The sequence below is a fragment of the Heteronotia binoei genome, chromosome 13 (genome assembly GCF_032191835.1).
Source record: "Heteronotia binoei isolate CCM8104 ecotype False Entrance Well chromosome 13, APGP_CSIRO_Hbin_v1, whole genome shotgun sequence".
Classification (NCBI taxonomy): Eukaryota; Metazoa; Chordata; class Lepidosauria; order Squamata; family Gekkonidae; genus Heteronotia; species Heteronotia binoei.
The window spans coordinates 18,888,028-18,908,848 of NC_083235.1; the positions used below are offsets into that span (position 1 = coordinate 18,888,028).

Genomic DNA, 20,821 nt, shown 5'->3' on the forward strand with positions numbered 1-20,821 from the left:
GCTTGATTTTTCTGGAACCCCCTTGTCTTTCCAGAGGTCCACCTTATCCCTAAAACTCTCTCCCAACAGCACTTATATTTGTAGTAGCGATGACCAGTGTTCCCTCTAAGGCGAGTTAGTGTGAGCCAGTTCATAGTTTTTTAGCCTCTGGCTCACATGTTTTTGTCTTAGCTCAGGAAGGATGGTCCCTGAGCAAAATAATTTATGCAGTACCCAAATTGCTGGCTCCCAACTTTCATGCCAGTAGCTCACCAAGTAGAATTTTTGCTCAAAAAGCTCCACAGCTTAGAGCAAGGATGTCGAACATGTAGTTTGGGGGCCAAATCAGGCCCCCAGAGGTCTCCCATCAGGCCCCCGAGCAACTGGCTGTTATCAGCTTCCTTCTCCCTGGGGAACGAAGGAAAGAACCAGAGCTTCCTTTGCCCAGTTCCCTGGATCCCACGGAGAAATACAAAGAAAGCATCTTTAAGACCAATAAGTGCTAACGTTTTAAGCATGCTTTTAAGTTTTTTTGAAAAAATATATACATTTGTGTTTGTTAGTGTTCTTTATAAAATGTATATGTCTGCTACCTAATCTTAACTAGGTATGCACCCGGCCCGACCAGGTCTCATTTATGTCAGATCCGGCCCTCGTAACAAATGAGTTCGACACCCCTGGCTCAGAGAGGGGACACTGGCCGTGACAGTTCTGCGAGGAGAGTTTCGCCAGGCGGCTTTATAAGGCGACCCTTTCCTTCGGGGGATACTTTTCGAACTGAAGTTTGAGGGGAAGACTGACAGGAGTCCGTTATGAGGACGGAAACCGGTGTGTGTGTGTGGGGGGGGGCAGAGCGCGAGCGCAAAGCGGTCGTTGGAACCGTTTGAGGCGAGCGGCGGAGTTTGAATCGACGCCCAAACCGTTGGCCGAAAGCCGAGCCTCCGGAACCGTCGCCCGCTCGCGAATGGCACCAGGCGGCGGGGGTGGCGTGGGCGCGCTAGAATCAGGGACGGGGGCGGCGACTCCGCTTTTCCGAACGGAAAAAGGGAGAGAAACAGCGCTGGGAAGCGCCTGTGGGGGAAGAAGGCGCCCGGCGGAGAGGAGGAGGGCCTTGAACGGTGGGAGGGGGGGGGAGAGAACCCAGTCAGTCATTCAGTCAGTCAGGGGCAGCCTCGAGTCTCCTCGCCAGCTCCGCCCCTCCCCCTCCCGCCCCGAGGCAGCGATTGTGACGAGGCCGCGGAGAGCCTGGCTTTGTCACACAAGGGGGCGGGGCCGCTGCCTGGCAGGCAGCGACCGCTCGGGAGGCGGAGCCCCGTCGCGCGACGGGGGCAGGGGGCGGAGCCAGCCCCGAGCGAGAGGGGGGCGCCGGGGCCCTGTTGTATGGATGTGAGTGTGTGAGGCGGGCAGAGGCGACAGGGGGGCTCCAGCCGCGCCGGGACTTCCCCCCCCCCCACCGCTCGAGGCGGCTCCCTTCCCCTCCCCCCCGTTCCTTTCCCCTCCCCCTCCCCTCCCCCTCTCTCTCCCGGCCCTCTCCCACCTTCGCCATGGAGGAGGCATCCCGGCTGCTCGCGGGTCTCCAGGCTCCCGCCGGAGACCCGCCGCCCCACCGCCTCCAAGCGCCGCCGGGCCCGCCCCAGCCTCAGGCAGCCCCCGGGCTTCAGGACACGGGGGACATCTTGCAGCAGATCATGGCCATCACCGACCAGAGCCTGGACGAAGCGCAGGCCAGGTGAGGGCTGGCGAAGGGAGAGAGGGGTGCGGGACTTCTTTTATTGGGGGAGGGGTTTCGTGTGGGTGTTTGTGTAGCAGAGGGGAGAAACGTCTGCGCTGGGTTTGTTTGGCTTTTTAACATTTTTGGTGCTGGGGCACCCGACTCTGGCCTGCGAAGGTGAAGGAACCAACACTTCTGGGTACTGGATCTGTGCTCTTTAAATCAGAGGGGGCTGAAGCTTTGAATGCCATGGGTGGTTTTTTTTGGGGGGGGGGTGGTATTAGAATATCGAGAGTGCTGAGCAATTGGAATTAGGCCCGTGCTTGTGTGCATTTGAACTTTGAGGTGGGGGGGGATGGTTCTGTCCTGGGATCTAGCTATATATCCATAGACAAAAGGTTTTTGGAGCATTGGGGCTTTTAGGCCTTTAGCGGCTGACTTCTGTGCACGGCACTAGCACTGTTTCCCACATTACACTAAGGCAGATCTGTCTCCAGGTGAGTCTGTCCAGCCACCCTGAGGAACGTACCTGCGTGCTACATGAGTTTGTAAACACGTGTGGGGGGGGTCATACTCAAACTCTGATGCAGATGTAACGCTTAAAAAGTCTTAAACCTAAAAATCATTATTGTACTGGCTCGTGACACCAGAAATCTGTCTTGGTTTGTAGTCTGGAGATAGAAGGCCTCTGAGCCTTGGGCTCTGATGCAGGATCCTGTAGTTCAGAATAGTGTTCCATGTTAAGGTGAATACCAGCTGACTTATGTGTATGTTATGCACAGTGCTGTCAAGTCACAGCTGACTCATGGTGACCCTATAGGGTTTTCAAGGCAAGACACTAGCAGCGGTAGTTTGCTAGTGCCTTTCTCTATATAGCGACCCTGGAATTCCTTGGTGGCCTCCCATACGACCCTGCTTAGCTTCTTATATCTGACAAAAAGGATAGCTAAATGTTAACCTACTTGGTCCCCGATCCAAGATATGTCCAAAATAATGTGTGAGTTATTTCATTTGGGCAAAAAGAGAGAAAGCTTTTTTGTTTCGAGAGGGACAAATGTAAAGCATTGTTGGAGGAGTCATGTCCCAAAGTGGGGGTATTGCTCTCACAAGTCCACTATCCATTCATGCAGACGTAGTGAATACAATAAGTTAATCTTTAGGGAGCGAATCAAGAAAAGTGGTTTTGCAGTTGAATTAGTACTATGGCCAATATCTTAGGTGGGCACAGTTGGCATGAGGCATTCACCTCAAGCACTGATGGTGATGTAAAGTAATGATCAAGAGTAAGTGTTTGCAAGAACCTGGAATTCATTCAGTGAATTCTCAAATCATGGTGTTTTTTGTTAGTTTTTTTTTGCTTGTGATATCTGTTGGTGTCATAATTCTGGGCTAGGACTTGAGGCAGCCTAGTAGTATTTTCATTCTTTCTTGGCTTGGCGGTTTACAATATTTGCTTAATGAAGAGGCTTGGTAGCATGGCAGGCTGTTGGTGGCCAGACTACAACTAACAATGGACAGTTATCACATGAGTGACTTGTTGAACAATTCTCCTAAGACAATGGCTTTTATTTAGTACTGGTCTGTGCTGTGTTGGTGAGCACACCAGCCGTTTCTTACAGACAGCCAACGTTACACTGGATATATATGTCTACTGAAGCGAAGTGAGCGGAAACATTAAAAGACTGTGACATATTTTATAACTGCTTACTTTGATTCCAACTGTATCTCCCTTAAGTCTTGTGTTAGGAGCTGCCAGCACACTAGAGTTGCAAAAGGCTTACTGTTCTAGCAGCACCTGACGAAGGGAGCTTTGGCTCTTGAAAGCTCACACCCTGAAAATATACTGAGCTCGTAGCTAGCTATCATTGGGTGCTTTCACCCAGAGACAGTACAGTTTGCAAGTGGGTTTTTTCATTTTACGCAGTAAAATCTAATAGCAGATTTCATTAAAATGGATTATTTAGTGTGTGTGAAAGCACCCACTGTGCCTGTAAAGAAGTTTATTTTGCAGTAGTGTTGATTCCAGCAGGCCCAATATCTGTGATAAAAATTAGGACTACGTTGGAATGCTTTGTGTTACGTTAAAGTATACGTAGACGGTGGTGGGCAGGGAGAGCTTCTGTCTTTAGGATGGGAATTCTCATTCTTTTTAGATAGATCCACGTGGGCAGCCCTGTTGGCCTGAAGCAGTAGAACAAAGCAAAGTCAAGTAGCACCTTTAAGACCAACAAAGTTTTATTTATAAATAAATGAATCTTAAAGGTGCTACTTGACTCTGCTTTGTTCTCTTTTTTGTGTTTTTTTCTCACTAAGTCGATGCACTAAGAATATGGATTGGATGTAACTATATGGCAGCTAGACAAGTAAGCCTTCAAAAGTTACTGGCCACCAAACACCTACTTGCAAAGGTCTATGTGAGTCAACTTGGGTCTTGGGAAAAGAAGAAAAGAGGAAACCAGTTTCCTTCATGGTCAACTGCAGGTGATCTGTACTTATTTTTATTTATTTATTTGAAATATTTATTAGCCACCTTTTTTCCTTATAGGAACTCAAGTCAGCTTACAAACATAAATAATAACAAAATACGATGAAATACATAAAATCACAATTTAAAATCAATAATTTAAAATTGCCAGCAGGTATAAAGTACTTGCTTATATGTGACCAGGCAAGGTGCTAATGACATGTGCTGCAAAGTGCTGTATGCTGAACGGATCACACAGCTTCATTTCATACCATGCTGACCACCCAGATACGGAGTTGCCCAAAGTAAGTTGAAGGGCATTATAAATGTGTGTTGAGTAGCAAGCTGGGTACAGGCTGAAGCAAACATGTAGTTCTTCAGCACGTCTAGACTTTTCACAGATTTTGGCTGTGAAATTTCATCCTCTTTCCAATGACATTATGTATGGGCTGTCAAGTGATTTGCCAGTAACTTTTTTTTTGTTCCATCATCTGTTGTTTTCCTGCAATTTTAATCAAATCTTGGATGTCCATTTCTTTATCACAGAAAATGAGGCTATTACTAGGGCAGCCTCGAGTGCTTCTCATAACTATACAAGGTAAAATAAAACAAACCTGCTGTTACTTTGTATCTAAATTATAACTTGAAACTCTTGTTCATAATTTATTTTTGGGTGACATATGTTTTTTGGACAGTTTTGACCGTGTTCATATGAAATAAAATGAATCTGCTGCTGATTTGTATCTTAAATTATAACTTGAAATTTTTCATAATTTCTGTTTGGGTACATATGTTTATTGGACAGTTTTGGCTGTATTCAGTTAAATAAACCCAAAATATTATTTCACCTGTACTGTCACTAGGTAAAGATGAGTAAGTAGAATGATTGTGGACTTCTGTTTATGGAAAAATTAATTTCTTTGCTCCTTGTACTAGAGCTTTTGAATGCTATTTCTCTGGAAAGTAGAATAGAGAACTTGGGGATATCATTATAGCCGTTCAGTGAAAATAACTCTTTTTGGTGGGAGGAAGAGGAACATGGGGGAGGCACACCTGTATTAAAAAAAGTACATAGAGAGCCAGAAGTAAAGCACCTGTCTCTTAAATAATCCCTATGGAATTACCTAAAGCTGTCTGCCCATAGAAAGAAGTCACTGGCCAAAATCCAAATGACAAAGAGTTCAATGCAAAATGTTCCTTAGGGAAGATGTTCACCTCTGAACTAGATCCTGTCTGGCTACTTCTTGCTCTCTCTCTCTCTCTCTCCAATGATGCCTTCATTGGAAGCAGGAAAAGGAACTTTCAGCGGGAGCTGGATCCAGACACAACAGAGAGGTATTCTGCAATATATTGGTGTAGTGCTCCATATGTCCTCATGTTGCCTAATTAATCTTTATTGAGCTGTAGATTGGAAATGCTAGACAGTGGCAAAAGATGTTCACATGCCCCAAACTGAATTTCTGAATATCAGTTTGATAAATAGTCTAGCTTGTAGCAAGTTCATAATTGATCTGCTGTGCAGTTGCATATGGGGACTGCACATGAGCAGGTCTGTCATTGGAAGCAGGAAAGGGAACTTTCAGCTGGAGTTGGATCCAGGTCTTTACAGCTAAAAGTTTCCAGGGGGCACTGTGCACTGGAGCTAGAACTTGTTCCTGCCCACGGATCATGTGCTTCTGTGCAGTAGTGCCCCCTCTACCCTTAGTTCCTCTTTTGCTGCCAAAGGAGAACGGCGTGGTTTTGGAGTCTCCAGCTGCAGTCATGAGGATTTTTCTTCCAGATTTGTTGAAGCTGTGTTGGCTTCTGAGTCACTTCTGTGGCTTAGAAGGCCCTTTTCAAGAAGTGTTCCCAATGTGGGGTGAAGATGACCCAAACTGATGGCCTTTTTATACTCTGTTTGGGTAACGGCATAGTGTCTCCACATGTAAGGCCTGCCAATGCTTTGCCCCTAAAGCTTGGGAGGATAGAGTGACAAAACTTAAGGCAGCACTGTGGAAAAAAGCCCTTAAAGCCTTGGAGCCCTTGTCCAAGTCAGCCCTGGAGAAAGCTCTCAGTTTTGTGTCTTCGGAATCAACATGTTTGGCTCCACCTCCCAAATCTGTGTTTTGGCGGATCTGAACTTGGTCCCCTCAGGCTCACCATGCCTTTTCCGAGCCTCCAGCTAAAACTAAAGGCAAGACAAAGGAAAACTGTAAATTGGCTTCCCAGCAGAATGCTCCTGTCTGCGCTACTGAGCCAACATCACCCTTGCAGGAGAAGCCCAGGGCTCTATCTCTAGGTCCAAGATCTCCAACTGTTTTTATATCTGATGTGGAAAAGGATACTGGCTTACCACGTGACCAGATTCCACATGAGTCTGATCTGGAGCAAATGGCCATGGTTTCAGCCCCAACTATCTATTCAGTGGCCTTACAACCCTACATGATGTCTCCAGGATATATGGAGGAATGCAGTGACAATTTGCAAGCCCCAGGGATGTGAGTTTGTATCATTACCCTCAGTGGGAGTCATTGTATCTGCTTTCAGTGACCATCACATGCAGGTCACGTTCTCCTATTCTTGCAGTGAGAGGAGAAGAAACGGTGATTGAATCCAGCAGATCTGACACAACAAGAGGGCAGGTGAGCTGCTTCTGGCATTTCCTGGAGGATCTCTGAATGTTTGGAGAACAGATGATTCGTATGGCCCAGTCTCTCAAGACAGAAGTCATTACCTCAGAGCACAAGCTCAAAGATAAGATACTGAGTTGCCTCTATTCAGAGTCTCCTGGGATTATTGCCTTTCTGGTGTTGGAGGGCCTTGAGGACCTCACTCAGGAATTCTGGTAAAAAGCTTTAGCTTACCTCCAAAAGAGTACGCTCAGAAGAGCATATTTATAATATCAAGAAGGAGCCATTTAGCTATTTGACAAATCATCCTCTGCCATCCTCCTTGGATATAGAGGAGATGCAGCTGAAGGGTCATCAGGCCTACCACTTGATGTTCTGGGTCGAAAATTATGTACTTCAGCAGCATTAGGTTTCAGAATTGCTAACTGAAAACATCATGGCTGGTTATCAGCTTTTCTTGTGGGAGAGGATTCTTCCGTTCCTTGAACTCCTGCCAGAAGATAAACGTCCCCTTGATAAAATTCTGCAGATGGAGGCCATTAAACTTTCAAAGCAGCAAATTAAGATGGGACGATATTCTGCAGATTTGGCTGCGCAGGCCATGGCAAGCCCCATTGTATTCAGGTGCCACACATGGTTAAGATCAATGGCCTTGCCTATGGAGAGCAGGCGTAAAGCTGAGGACTTACTTTTGAAGGTTCCATTGGCTTCTCTTTCAAGATGGACAAGATGCTTTCCCTGATAAAGAAGAACAAACTGACAGCTAAGTTATAGAATCATAGAGTTGGAAAGGACCTCCAGGGTAATCTAGTCCAACCCCCTGCACAATGCAGGAAACTCACAGATACCTCCCCCTAAATTCACTAAATCCCCCTAAAGTCCCTAGGAGTCTCACAATTGTCCATGTCCCAGTTTAGCAAAGGTCCTTCATGAGACAGCCCTGGCATCCGTATCAAAAGGACTGCTGCTTTTTTGGCCCCTTGGGGTCTCAGTATCCTACCCATAAGCCATTTACCCCATTATGTTTATGACAGGCTCCAATCGATGTAGGTTGACTCAACAACCGCTCTCTTCCAGAGAGGCAACCATCCCAGAAGTCATCCTTCTGACTAGGAGCATTGCCAACTCCTGTTAAGTTCGGGGCCAGGTTAGCTCAGTTTGCTACAGCTTGCTAGGCTATTACCTCTGACAAGTGGGTTTTGTCCATTGTTAAGATTTGGTTACAGATTAAGATTTAAGGCTATTCCCCTTTTCTCTTTATCTTTAAGGGGATCCAACCTAGCAGCTTTTGGGATATATGGCATCTACTGCTGCTGTCCTGCCTATGGCCAGATTACATACGTGACCCCTACAGTTCTGGTTTCTATCTCTATGGAGCTGAAGTCCATGCCTTATGGCACAGATTCTCTATTCCCAGACCTGTCATACATTCTTTATTGTGGTGATTTTCCATGGATAATTTATCCTAGGGGATTTCCTAAAGAGTTTCTGAGCATGAGGTGGTCCTTACTATGGACACTTTGCTCTTTGGTTCTGGTGCCCACTGTGGTGTATTGCTGGCCAGGGGTACTTGGCTAGAAGATGAGAAACTGCTGCTTATTAACATTTTAAAATTGCAAGCAGTTCGTTATTAGATTAGATTAGATTAGATAATTTTATTTATATCCCGCCCTCCCCGCCGGAGCAGGCTCAGGGCGGCTAACAACATCATTCAATTTCCCTTATACAAAAGACAAGGTTACATTAACATTAAACATTAAAAAATTCTGATAAGTTTAAAATCACTTAATTAAATTGATAAAAGTGCTAATGCTAATTGTGCTTTTATAATGGCGGTGATCATTAGCAATTTCTTTCTTCGTCAGCGATGCCCATAGTTGTTTCTCAGACGTCTTTCGGAACCAATCTGTTCTTGTCCAGATGGACAATACAGTTAAGTGTGTTATTTAAAACAAGCAAGGGTCCAGAGGTCTATGTCAGGAAACTACCTTTGCATGTGACATGGCAGTAAAGCTCAGTGCTCCAATTCAAGCTACCCACATCCCTGGGAGTTTAAACACAGAATTCAACAAATTGAGCAGGGCTGGCATACTCTCCCACAAGTGGTCCATGAAGGCCACTTGCCTGGAACCACTTTTTACTCTCTGGGGGGGTTCCAAACATCAGTCTGTTTGCAATGAGAGCAAACGAGAAGGCTGTAAGATGGTATTCCTGAGCAGGAGTAGAAATTGTTTTCCCCCTAAGGAATACCAGGGATGTGACGCAGGGGCAGACAATGGCAAACCACCTCCGGAACCTTTTTTTTGTCTAAAAAGCAAGTCTAGCTTGCCACCCAGTGTGTATAACACTAAAGGAGCTAGAACTTCTGGCTGCTGGACAATCTTAGGATCTCCATACAACAATTGGTTCCCTAGGGGATGCATTTCAGCTGTGCTGGCAGCGAACCCTGTTTTTCACATCCCCACTTGGTTATCAGGGTAACAGAAAAAGCCAGGAGGGAGAGATCAAACATGATCCTGGTAGTTCTCTTTTGGCCTCGAATATGGTTTCTGGTCCTTCTGGCAATCTCCCGGGGCCGGTTCCTGTCCCTGCCAAATTGACCAGATTTAACCAGCATCAACCAGATTCTTCATTACAATCTGAACTGCCTCAGCCTGATGGCTTGGAAGCTAATTTTTTTCCCTAAGGATGTTAACAACATTGTCCTGCACTGACAGGAGTCTCATGCTAGGAAATCCTATGTGTATTAAGTGGAGGCAATTTTCTCTCTGTTGTAGTGAGAAGGACATTTCGCCAGGGGATGACCTGCAGCAGGTAATATTTGATTATTTATTTCACCTGAAAACTAAGGGCCTAACGTTTTCTTCTTTGAATGTTTACCTGGCTGCTATCTCTTGCTATCACAGAGGAATTGAGGGAGGATCAAGTTTGTCGAAGAGGTTTCTTTAGGAGTTAGGTAATCTCTGCCCACCCCGGGATTCTTTAGTACCCCAGTTGTCTCTATCTGTTGTGCTAGCACAATTAATGCTCAAACCTTTTGAACGTCCTGTTCTTTGACAGAGCTTTCTATGAAGGTGTTTTCCTTAGTAGCTTTTACTTCAGCCAGGAGGGTGAGGGAGCTACCAGCACTTCAGCTAGATCTCCCATTTTTAAGTTCTTTCCTGAAAAGGTAATCTTCTTCTCCCTAGTCTTAGGCTTCTTCCTAAGGTATTCTAGGTTCCATTTATCCCAAGATATTGTTTTGCCCATATTTTTTTTGAGTGAGTTCTGAGAATGAACGCTCATTGCATTCTTTAGATATTAAAAAAGTAAAGATAGTCCCCTGTGCAAGCACCGAGTTGTTACCGACCCATGGGGTGATGTCACATCATGACATTTTCTTGGCAGAATTTTATGGGTGGTCTGCCATTGCTTTCCCCAGTCATCTACACTTTCCCCCCTGCAAGCTGGGCACTCATTTTACTGACCTCAGAAGGATGGAAGGCTGAGTCAACCTTGAGCCGACAACCTGAATCCAGCTTTCACCAGGATCGAACTCAGGTCACGAGCAAAGCTTGGTCTGCAGTACTGCAGTTTATCACTCTGAGCCACAGGGCTCCTGTCTAGATATTAGGAGGGCATTATTATTTTGCCTTAAGAGAACCCTGGAGTTTCACAGGTATAGAGGTAAGAGAGCATCATCTCAGACCCTATCCTAGTGGATTGTCAGGGCCTCTAGGGAGTGTAATGAGAGGGCCAGATTACCATGCCCATTGACCATTCATGCCCATTCCTCTAGACCAGGGGTCCCCAACCCCCCGGGCCATGGCCTGTTAGCAACTGGACCATGAGTTATATAATTATTTCATTATATATTACAATGCAGTAATAATAATAAGACGACATTGGATTTATATCCTGCCCTCCACTCTGAATTTCAGAGTCTCAGAGTAGCTCACAATCTCTTTTGCCTTCCTCTCCCACAACAGACACCCTGTGAGGTGGATGGGGCTGAGAGAGTTCTCCCCAGAAGCTGCTCTTTCAAGGACAGTTCTGTGAGAGCTATGGCTGACCCAAGGCCATTCCAGCAGCTGCAAGTGGAGGAGTGAGCAATCAAACCCGGTTCTCCCAGATAAGAGTCCGCACACTTAACCGCCACACCAAACTAATAGAAATAAAGTGCACAATGGTATCATCCCAAACCCCACCCCCCCAGTCCGTGGAAAAATTTTCTTCCACAAAACCAGTCCCTGGTGCCAAAAAGGTTGGGGACTGCTGCTCTAGACAATGGCTTCTGCAGCTTTCCTGGATGGAGTGCCTTTGACAGAGATCTGCAGAGCTGCCACATGGTCGTCGGCAGACAGGTTTGTACATCACTACACTGTGGATCTGCAGACGAGATGTGCTGCTCAGGTGGGCAAGACATTTCTTCATTCATTGTTCAAATGAGAAGAGTATGCCTCACCTCCTGGTGAGTAGCTTGCTAGAATCCTCATGTGGGGCTGTAAAGAAGATCAATGATGAAAACAAAGTTGCACTTATCTGTAACTGTGCTCATTGGGTATCTTCTGTGCAGGGCACATACCTACTGTCCTGCCCTACTGCATGCTCTGGCTTCGGCGGCGCTAAAGGTATTGAAAGTAAAGGGGGTGATGCTGCACAGGGGCACATAGTCCCTGGGCAGTAACAAGCTTTTAGATGTAAAGACCTATCCAGTAACAGGCCTGCAGTCCCCATGTGTGCTTGCACAGAAGATACTCGATGAACAATAGTTACAGATGAACAATAGTATTCAGAGGCAGTGTTCTGGACCTTGGTAACAAATGATAGCTCAGATAGGAAACAATCTGCTTGACCTGAATAACTGGGTGCACTGTATTTCAGGGCTGTTCGACAGAATTCTGCATGAAAAGATTTTTGGGCTTTTATATGTTTTCAAAGGCTTTCACAGCTGGAGTCCTTTAGTTGTTGTAGATTTTCCGGGCTGTGTGGCCGTGGTCTTGGCATTGCCAAGACCATGGCCACACAGCCCAGAAAATCTACAACAACCTATGGCTTTATTTGACAAGATGTTAGTTTGAGCCATATTTACTGTTTAACAGAGGGACAGTGGCTTCTTTTGTGTTTTTCATAAGACTGAAATTAGTTTCCGGATGGAACAAACCTGATACAGGAAGAAATACAGCATTGTTTACTTCTCTTTCATGTGGTGGATATGGTTTGGTAACAATTCTTTGGTATGGGTAATACAAAAGAAAGCATTGGATAAAACAAAGACACACTGTTTCCAGTTTGTCATTTTGCTTCTGCCTGAGTTATTGAGAAGTCAGATAAAATGTTGGGACTTCTCTGCATGGTTCTCCCAGTATTTTTTTCTTTCTTACCTACGTGGTGCACAGAGCAGGGGTGAAAGGAGGAAGAATTAAGAATTTCCTCCAGTGCTGTGTTCGCTAACCATGACAATTTTACAAGGCTGCAGTTTGTCCCTGAAAACAGTACCCCAACTCACTTGCAGAGGAGCTGGCATGATGTCACGGTTAAGAGCCATGGGCTCTAATCTGGAGAACCAGGTTTGCTTCCTCACCCCTCCACATGAAGCCAGTGGGTGACCTTGACCAACAGACAAGAGATGGGTCCGAGCCTGCTTGTTGAAAGGATGGGATACAAAAATAAATAAGATGGATGGATGATGGATGGATGGTAGATGGGATTAGTGGTGGGGACCGTAGGGGGAAATGACCATGCACTGCTTGAATTTCTTTTGCTGTTGGGGACCAAGGAAGTTCATAGCCACATGTGGATGTTAGATTTCAGTAGGACAGACTTTAATAAACTCAGAGAAATGATGAGACTCATTCCATGGACAAGACTGTTGGGAGGGAAGGGAGCAAGTGAAGGGTGGCCTCTCCTAAAACAAGAGTTCTTGGAAAATCAAGCCATCACCATTCCAACAAGAAGGAAACATGGTAGGGAATCCAAAAAGTCAATGCGGATGAGCAGAGAACTCCATGATATACTAAGGGAGAAAAAGGAAATGTTCAAGAAATGGAGGCAAGGACATACCTCTAAGGAAGAGTACCTGCAGGTTGCTAGGCACTGTAGGTCAGCCATCAGAGAGGCCAAAGCTCACAGTGAACTAAAGCTAACCAGGGAGGCTCACCACAAGAAAATCGTCTTCAGATACGTGAGGAGCAAATGCAAGATAGAAGAGGTGATGGGCCCACTGTTGCATGAAAATGAAGAAACTGACAGGATAGAGAGAAAGTAGAAAGACTTAATGCCTATTTGACCTCAGTTTTTTCCATGAAGGAGAGAACAGGCTCATCTAGAGATAGTAGTAGGCAAGGCACAGCATCTGGACAGAGAGGTGGTTGAGAAGCACCTGACTGCATTGACTGAGTACAAATCCCCCAGGCCAGATGTTATACACCCAAGAGTGCTCAGAGAATTTTCTAGAGAGCTTGCGGAGTTTTTGTCCATCATCTTCCAGACAGGAGGGCAGAGGTTATCCCAATTTTCAAAGAAGGAAGGAGGGATTACCCAGCTTCCGAAAGAGGGATGATGAGCAGTCTGACCTCTGTCCCAGGGAAGATACTGGAGCAGAGTTTATAGGGGTCAGTCTTTGAGCCACCTAAAGGACAATTGGTGATCTGGAGAAGTCAGCATGGATTTGTCCCCAACAAGTCCTGCCAGACCAACCTCACTTCCTCCTTTGATCAAGTGACAATCAGATGCTGTGCCTGGATCAAGGGAATGCGGTTGATGTTGTTTACCTGGATTTCAGTAAAGCTTCTGGCAGCGTTCCACATGATATTTTGATAGGTAAACTAGAGGACTGTGGACTGGACTCTAGGATAGTAGGTGTATAGGGAGAACCACACTCAAAAGACTACTTGTCAGTAGCATTTCATCTGAATGGAGGGAGGTGTTTAGTGTGGTGCCGCAGGGCTCATTTCTGGGACTGGTACTTTTCAATATTTTTATCAGTGATCTGGATGAGGGCGCGGAGGGGCTACTAATTAAATTCACAGATAACACCAAATTGGGAGAGGCAGCGAACACGCCAGAATATAGAGATAGAATTCAATGAGATCTGAACATGCTGGAAAAGTGGGTGGAAGTGAACAAGATACAATTTAACAAGGATAAGTGCCAAATTGAACATCTGGGTAACAAAAATGAGGAACATGCATACTGGATGGGGGATAAGCTTCCGGGTAGCAGTGTGTGTGAACAAGATCTTGGGGGTACAGTGGACTGTAAGTTAAATATGAGGAGCCACTGAGATGCAGTGACAAAAAAGACTGATGCAGCAGTCTTGGGGTGTATCAACAGGCATAATGTCCAAATCGCAAGATGTCATATTCCCACGGTATAGTGGGTCAGACCACTGGAGGATTTTGTGCAGTTCTGGAGGCCTCACTTCAAAAAGGATGTGGACAGAATGGAACGGGGTGCAGAGGAGAGTGATGAGGATGATCAGGGGCCTGGAGACCAAGCCTTATGAGGAAAGGCTGCCGGACCTGGAGATGTTCAGTCTGGAGAAGGGGAGGTTGAGGGGGAACATGATTGCTCTCTTTAAGTATCTGGAGGGCTGTCACTCAGAGGGAGGGCAGGGAGCTGTTCCTGTTGGCAGCAGAGGATAGGACTCGCAATCATGGGTTTCAATTAAGGACGGGAAAATAGCAGCTAGATATTAGGAAAAACTTCAGTAAGTTGTTTTACAGTGGAATCAGCTACCTAGAGAGGTGGTGAGCTCCCCCTCATGGGAAGTCTTTAAATAGTGGCTGGACAAGCACTTGTTAAGGGATGCTCTAGGCCAGGGGTGGCCAAACTGCGTCTCAGGAGCCACATGTAGCTCTTTCACACATATTGTGTGGCTCTCGAAGCCCCCACCGTCCCATCAGCTGACTTGGAGAAGGCATTTGTCTCTTTAAATCTCTTTTTGAAGCCAAGCCAGCCAATGGCTTGGAGAATGCATTTGAAGTTAAAGTTGCTGTCTTTCCACTTCTCCCTCTTTCCCCCCATCTACTTGCCCACCTGCCATGTGGCTCTCAAACATTTGACATTCATGTCTTGCGGCTCTCAAACATCTGATGTTTATTCTATGTAGCTCTTACATTAAGCAAGTTTGGCCACCCCTGCTCTAGGCTGATCCTGCAATGAACAGGGGGTTGGACTAGATGGCCTGTATGACCCCTTCCAACTCTGTGATTCTGTGACCCAGCAGCAGCTCCCCCCACCAGTGACATTTAGAAAGTGTGACATTTTTAAAACCTCCTGGGGCGGCGGAAGGAAAGAAGCTACCGAGGGGAATGAGGCCAGGACAGGGTTAAAGGTTCCTCCCTTGTCAGTTCTTCTCCATAGTCAATTGTGTCCACTAAAGCAGCTTTAAAAAAAAAACCCCTACTATAATTACATATATTTATATGTAACATGTAATTTGACCCTTAATGTAGAACAAAGGAAATGTTAAGCCCTTCAGTGCATAATTACTCATGTGGAATATAGAGAAGGCCAATGTTACCATTTCCATCAAATAGATTAGGCAAATTTTTGGCTGAAATAGCATCAGATATCTACGGTCAGAAGACAATTATATGGTCAAGGAGGCCCTAAGTGTCTTGGATTAGGAGGGCTGGCCATTGACAGAGTGATACTTCAACTTTGAATTGCCCTGTCTCGTCTCTAGCACTCTCCCTTTAATGCATTTATGATAGCTTTTAATTGGAGGACTGTGCAGCCATTGTTTGACACAGGATGCCATTACCCATAACCTTATGGTTTTCATACTACCCCACAAAACCTGGGGGAACCTTTCTAGGAAGTTTCTTTTGAAAAGTCTGTGACAGATCAAGCTCCTCTAGCAGACAGCTGTCCCACTGCTGTGGATTTCCCACACATAATATGGAACAACAGGGGATGCTGGATGTTATTATTTTTAGCATTCTTTCAGTTGTCAGAATTTACAAGTGAGGTGTAATGGCCCTGCTAGTACCCCAAGTACACCCTAGAACATGTCCACAAATGCTTGGTAATGTGCAGTTTTTTTGGCAGCCATTCAGGTTTCCTCAGTAGGCAAATTGTTACCTTTAGAGTCAGAATTTAGAATAAGCTCTTCACATAATATGGGAGTACGAGTTGGAACCCATAATAGTCTCAGGGGGATCCCTTCTCCCTCTTAGCTGCGACTCCTCCCCACCATTGCTGCTGATCCCAGGGAGCCCACTGCAATTCCCACCAATACTCCCTCTAAGCTGTGGAGTCTTGTGAGCAAAAATTCTGCTCTGAGAGCTACTGGCATTAAAGTTGTGAGCTTCTGCATAAATGAGTTTGCTCTGGGGCCATTTTCCCTGAGCTAAGGCTAAAACATGTAGCTGGAGGCTAAAAAACTGTGAGTTAGCTCACACTAGCTCAGCTTAGAGGGAACACTGGTTCCCATCCTCCCCTTGTCTCCACTGGCAGCACACTTGGTACAGCTTCAGCTCCCTTTCCCCACCTCTTCCCCCAGAAAGCCCGATGCAGTTCTGCTTCTGGGTCTGCCATATCTTCCATTCCTTCCCCAGTTGCTTCTAGTGCTGGTGAGCCCAGCACAGTTCCAGCTCTCCCCAGCAGTCCTGGTGTGGCACCCAGCCTCTGTTGCTGGGCCCACCTGGTCTCCTCCCTCCCCCCCATGACTTCTACGCTGCAGGTGAGCCAGACACAGCTCCAGTTTCACCCCTCCCCAATCACCTCCACTCCCAGCAAGCCCAGTGTGGCTCCAGGCCCCTGCCGCCAGGCCTACCACATCTGCCTCACATCCTCTCCAGTGCCAGCAAGCCTGGGGCAGCTACAGTGAGCCTAGCCTGGCATCATGCTTCTGCTGCCTGGCCTGCTGGAGCTCCCACAGTTGTTTTCACAATTGCAGCAGCTGTTGGAGGAGGTAGATTTGTTGTCTGCACAAGTGTTGGAAGGACTTAACCAATGCAGACCTTGCGACTCCCAAGGACTAGTAGGGAGTCCTCCAAGTTTGTAAAACTATTTAGTGCCTGCATGGCACCTTCCCACAGATTTAGGTATTCCTAGATGGTGGCTACATGTTGCTATTATATAGTTGGGGGCATTCTCAGAGTTTCCAGTGGATAGAAAGTACAGCACTTGTATTTTTCTAATACTGTACTATATTCATCCTGCTATCATGGGATGATCAGGGGGAGTTACCCGTTTTCAAAGGGTCATCCCTTGCAAGTTCTATTCAGAGCTGACTCTCTGGGGGTCTCTAGTCAAAACTGTAAACTCCGTGTGCTGGAAATGCTACTTTTGTGATGTAAATGTTAGGTTCTGAAGAACTGCGCTTTATTGTCCTAGTTAATCCACAGGAGCTGGTAGTAAAATATCAAGTGGTAGCTGGGGGAATAAAAGAGCGTACTTCTTTCAAACCTGCCAAGGAAGAAAAGGATTCTAGCACGCTCCCGTGGCTTGGCTGTTGATCAAGTGCATGAGTTGTTGAGGGCAGCAGGTTTGTGTTTGCCACCCATGCAAACTGAGCACCTGCAGTTTCTCTGGGGACTGATGTGTCCTACGAAAATGAATGTCACGGCTGCTGGCTGTGGAGTTCACCTGAAAAGCGAGTATTCTTCGAGCTGATGCAGAAGTTGCCAGCCATCAGGTGGAGCGAGGTGCTTTGGGAATCATTTTCAAGAAATGAGTTATGCTAGGAGCTGAAAATTAACACTGGAACTGCACTTTTTGTTGCAAGTTGGGACCAAGAGATTCTTTACCTCAACTGCCTCTCTCCTTGGACTGCTTTTGTAGGGGTGAATGTGTAACTTTCCCAGGCAACCTTTTTTGATTTTAAATAATCGTTAATGGTGAGAATATGTGTGCACGCATGCATGTATGCATGCCTGGAAGTTATGGTTGGCTTCTGGCAACACTTGCTGGGTCTTGGGCATGTCAGACAGGTGGCTTGTTTGCCTGCCTCTGTGTCCTAGTCCTGGTATTCTTTAGAGCAGGGATGTCAAACTCATTTGTTATGAGGGCCAGATCTGACATAAATGAGATCTTGTTTGGCCGGACCATGTCGGGTTGGGCCGAGCCATGTAGGGCTGGGCCATATGTATACCTATTTAAGATTAGGTAGCAGAGATATAAATTTTATAAAGAACACAAACACAAATATATATTTTTAAAAAAACTTAAAACATGCTTAAAATGTTTTTATTGGTCTTAAAGGTGCTTTCTTTGTATTTCTCCCAGGGGACCCAGGGAACTGGACAAAGGAAGCTCTAGCTCCTTCCTTCCCCAGGGGACTGGTGGGGGAAGAGCCTCAGCCAACAGAAGAAGAGATGCTTGGCTCAGTAGCTTTGCTGTGCAATTGAGAGAGCCTGGCAAAGCAAGCTATTCCTCCCCCCTTCCTCCTCAAGGGAGGAGCCTTCGCCAATGGAGAAAATAGAGGTTTTGCTCTGTAGCTCCTGTGCAATTGAGCAACTGTTATGCAGAAGGAAGCAAAAGAGAGGAAGAAGAAAGCAGATGACAGCCAATTGCTCGGGGGCCTGATAGGAGCCCTCCGGGGGCCTGATTCGGCCCCCAAACTGCATGCTTGACACCTCTGCTTTAGAGGTCTCCCATCAAAGTACTTGCCAGGGCTGGCCCTGCTTAGCTTCCGAGATCCGATGAGATCAGGCTTGCCTGGGCCATCCAGGTCAGGGTGCCAGACAGCGTTTTTTTGAAGGAACATGCTCAGTGTAGATTGAAGTATGTTTACTTTGATGTATTATTTTCTAGACTGGGGCCAGCTTCTAAGGAAAATGTGTTTTAATGAGGTCTTACCTACAAATTGACAACTGGCGCATAAAGCACCTTGTTGATGTGTAGGTGCCACACTGCTTTTTTTTTTAGCATTCTCATGATGATACTACCCTAGAAATAATGTTCGTACAGTGTGGGGCCTAGCTACAGTAATGGTAGAACTCATTGGCCCACAGATCTTTATTTCTGGGTTTTTTGTTGAGGAAAGCAACAGCACCAAAATGAAGGCTTGTTTGTTGTTTTGAGAGAAACCCTTCATCTATGGTCTAGGGCAGGAGTATCAAACTCATTTGTTATGAGGGCTGGATCTGACATAAATGAAACCTTGCTGGGCCGGGCTGGGCCATGTTGGGCCAGGCCATGTATGCACCTATTTAAGATTAAGTAGCAGAGATATAAACTTTTTAAAGGACAAAGACAAACATGACTAAAGATTTTTTTTAAAACCCTTAAAACATGCTTAAAACATTTGCACTTGTTGGTCTTAAATGTGCTTTCGTTTTATTTCTCCCATGGGATCCAGGGAACTGGGCAAAGGAAGCTCTGGCTCTTTCCCTCCTCCCCAGGGGACCAGGAGGGGGGAGGAGCCTCAACCAATAAAGAAAATTGAGGTTTTGCTCTGTAGCTCCTGTTGGATTGAGCAAGCCTTGTAAAACAAGTTGAGATGCAGAAGGAAGCAAGAGAGAGAGAAGGAAGCAGGCAAGAGCCAGTTGCTTGGGGGCCTGATAGGAGCTCTCCGGGGGCCTGATTCGGTCCCCAGGCCGCAAGTTTGACATCCCTGGCCTAGGGTTTCTGCTTTTGTGGGGTGCTTCCCTGCTGCTGTTTAGCGGGGGGAAATGTGCCCCCAACAGGCCCCAAAACTTCCCAACAATGGAAGTTGAAGTCATTCCAATTACTTGATTTTTCTATATATACAAGCACCATTTTGCAGGTAAGTCACAAGAGCTTTAGGAGCAGCTTCTAATATTTCTAGTTTGAATGTATAGTTGAGCTTAAATTGATTGTTTGGTTTTGTATTCCAGTGGAAATTTTTTTTAAAATGTGGGAAAAACTAAAGGTAGTGCCTCCAAGTATCTTCTGAATGAAGAATTTAGCCCTCCATCTCATTTGAATTTAGTACCCCTGAGTTTGAAGGTCTGATCATACCTTCGTAGCTGTGTTTTAGTTGTACTTGGCATTCACTTTTAAGACTGGCGTAGCTGTCTTTCGCTGCACTCTTTTGAGTGAATAATATATTGGGAACACTGACAGTTCTGTGGCTTTGCTGGAAACAGAGTTTAGCAGCAGGATGTTTAAGTATTCCTTTTGTGGCTTATCTTAGCGTCCCTCATTTTGAAACAGACTGCCTTGTTAAAGGAAGTGCAAGGATGCTAATCTGGAGCACAGCCTTGAGGATTCCCATATGCTCTTAAAATCAACAAGCTTCTGTATAATTATATACAAGTTTAACTTTCTTGATGCTTAGCTACTGTAGGCAGTGGTGTATTTCAAGCTATAAATGAACCTTGGCGGAGCAATTTTCTGGTGCAAAACGGACTGTGGCTTTTGAATGGAATGTACCGCCAGCCTCTTTGTCACCCCCTTTTTTCTTTCTGATGTTATCCTTTCTGTTGCTTTGCCATTCATGTATTTTTTCCCCCTCTGTCCTTTTTAGGAAACACGCCTTGAATTGCCACCGAATGAAACCTGCTCTTTTCAGCGTGCTGTGCGATATTAAAGAAAAAACAGGTGTGTTGGCATTTGCATTGAAAGCTTGTTTGGGAAAAGCTATAGCACTGCCTGATGGGCAGCCAAGACTCATCTTTTAGGCACTGAGTTAACTTTACAGTTTAAAAGCCACACTTTTCCAAATGCTTATGTCAGCATCTGTGGGATTTGGACCACAATCCTGATGCCAAAATCCTGCTGAAATCAGTAGGATTTAAGCAGCCCGTCTGCCATGTTGTAATCTAAAAGAGAAATCCCACTTAGGTTTGTCCGTGGAGCTAACACCCAGGAAAGCTTTTTTCTAGAATTCCACAGGGCTTTTCTTTGAGCAGGAACGCAGGCTGGCTTGGTGCCATGGGTATGGCCTAATATGCAAATGAGTTTCTGTTGGGCTTTTTCTACCAAAAAGTCCAGCGCAAAACAGTGGTAACTTCAGGGGGTGTGGCCTAATATGCAAATGATTTCCAATTGGGCCTTTTCTACAAAAAAAGCTGTGGGATTCCACCATAAATGTGTCAGCAGCTTGGGTATTTTTTGCCTCTATTATGGGATATTGGGCCTTGTTCTGCCGGTGGGAGGAAA

The 20,821-nt window shown here is 45.8% G+C and overlaps 1 protein-coding gene across 2 annotated transcripts in view; it reads left to right on the forward strand.

Moving 5' to 3' along the window:
* The first annotated feature begins 1,312 nt into the window (after positions 1 to 1,312).
* The window catches only part of PBX4 (PBX homeobox 4), a 43,432-nt gene continuing 23,923 nt past the window's right edge, over positions 1,313 to 20,821 (forward strand). The window contains exons 1-2 of one of the 2 annotated variants that reach the window (XM_060252339.1): positions 1,313 to 1,708; positions 20,187 to 20,260. In XM_060252339.1, the coding sequence (XP_060108322.1) occupies positions 1,524 to 1,708; positions 20,187 to 20,260 (259 nt within the window). In that variant the 5' untranslated portion in view covers positions 1,313 to 1,523. The remainder of the gene's footprint in view (positions 1,709 to 20,186; positions 20,261 to 20,821) is intronic. The other variant, XM_060252338.1, reaches the window with a different exon arrangement.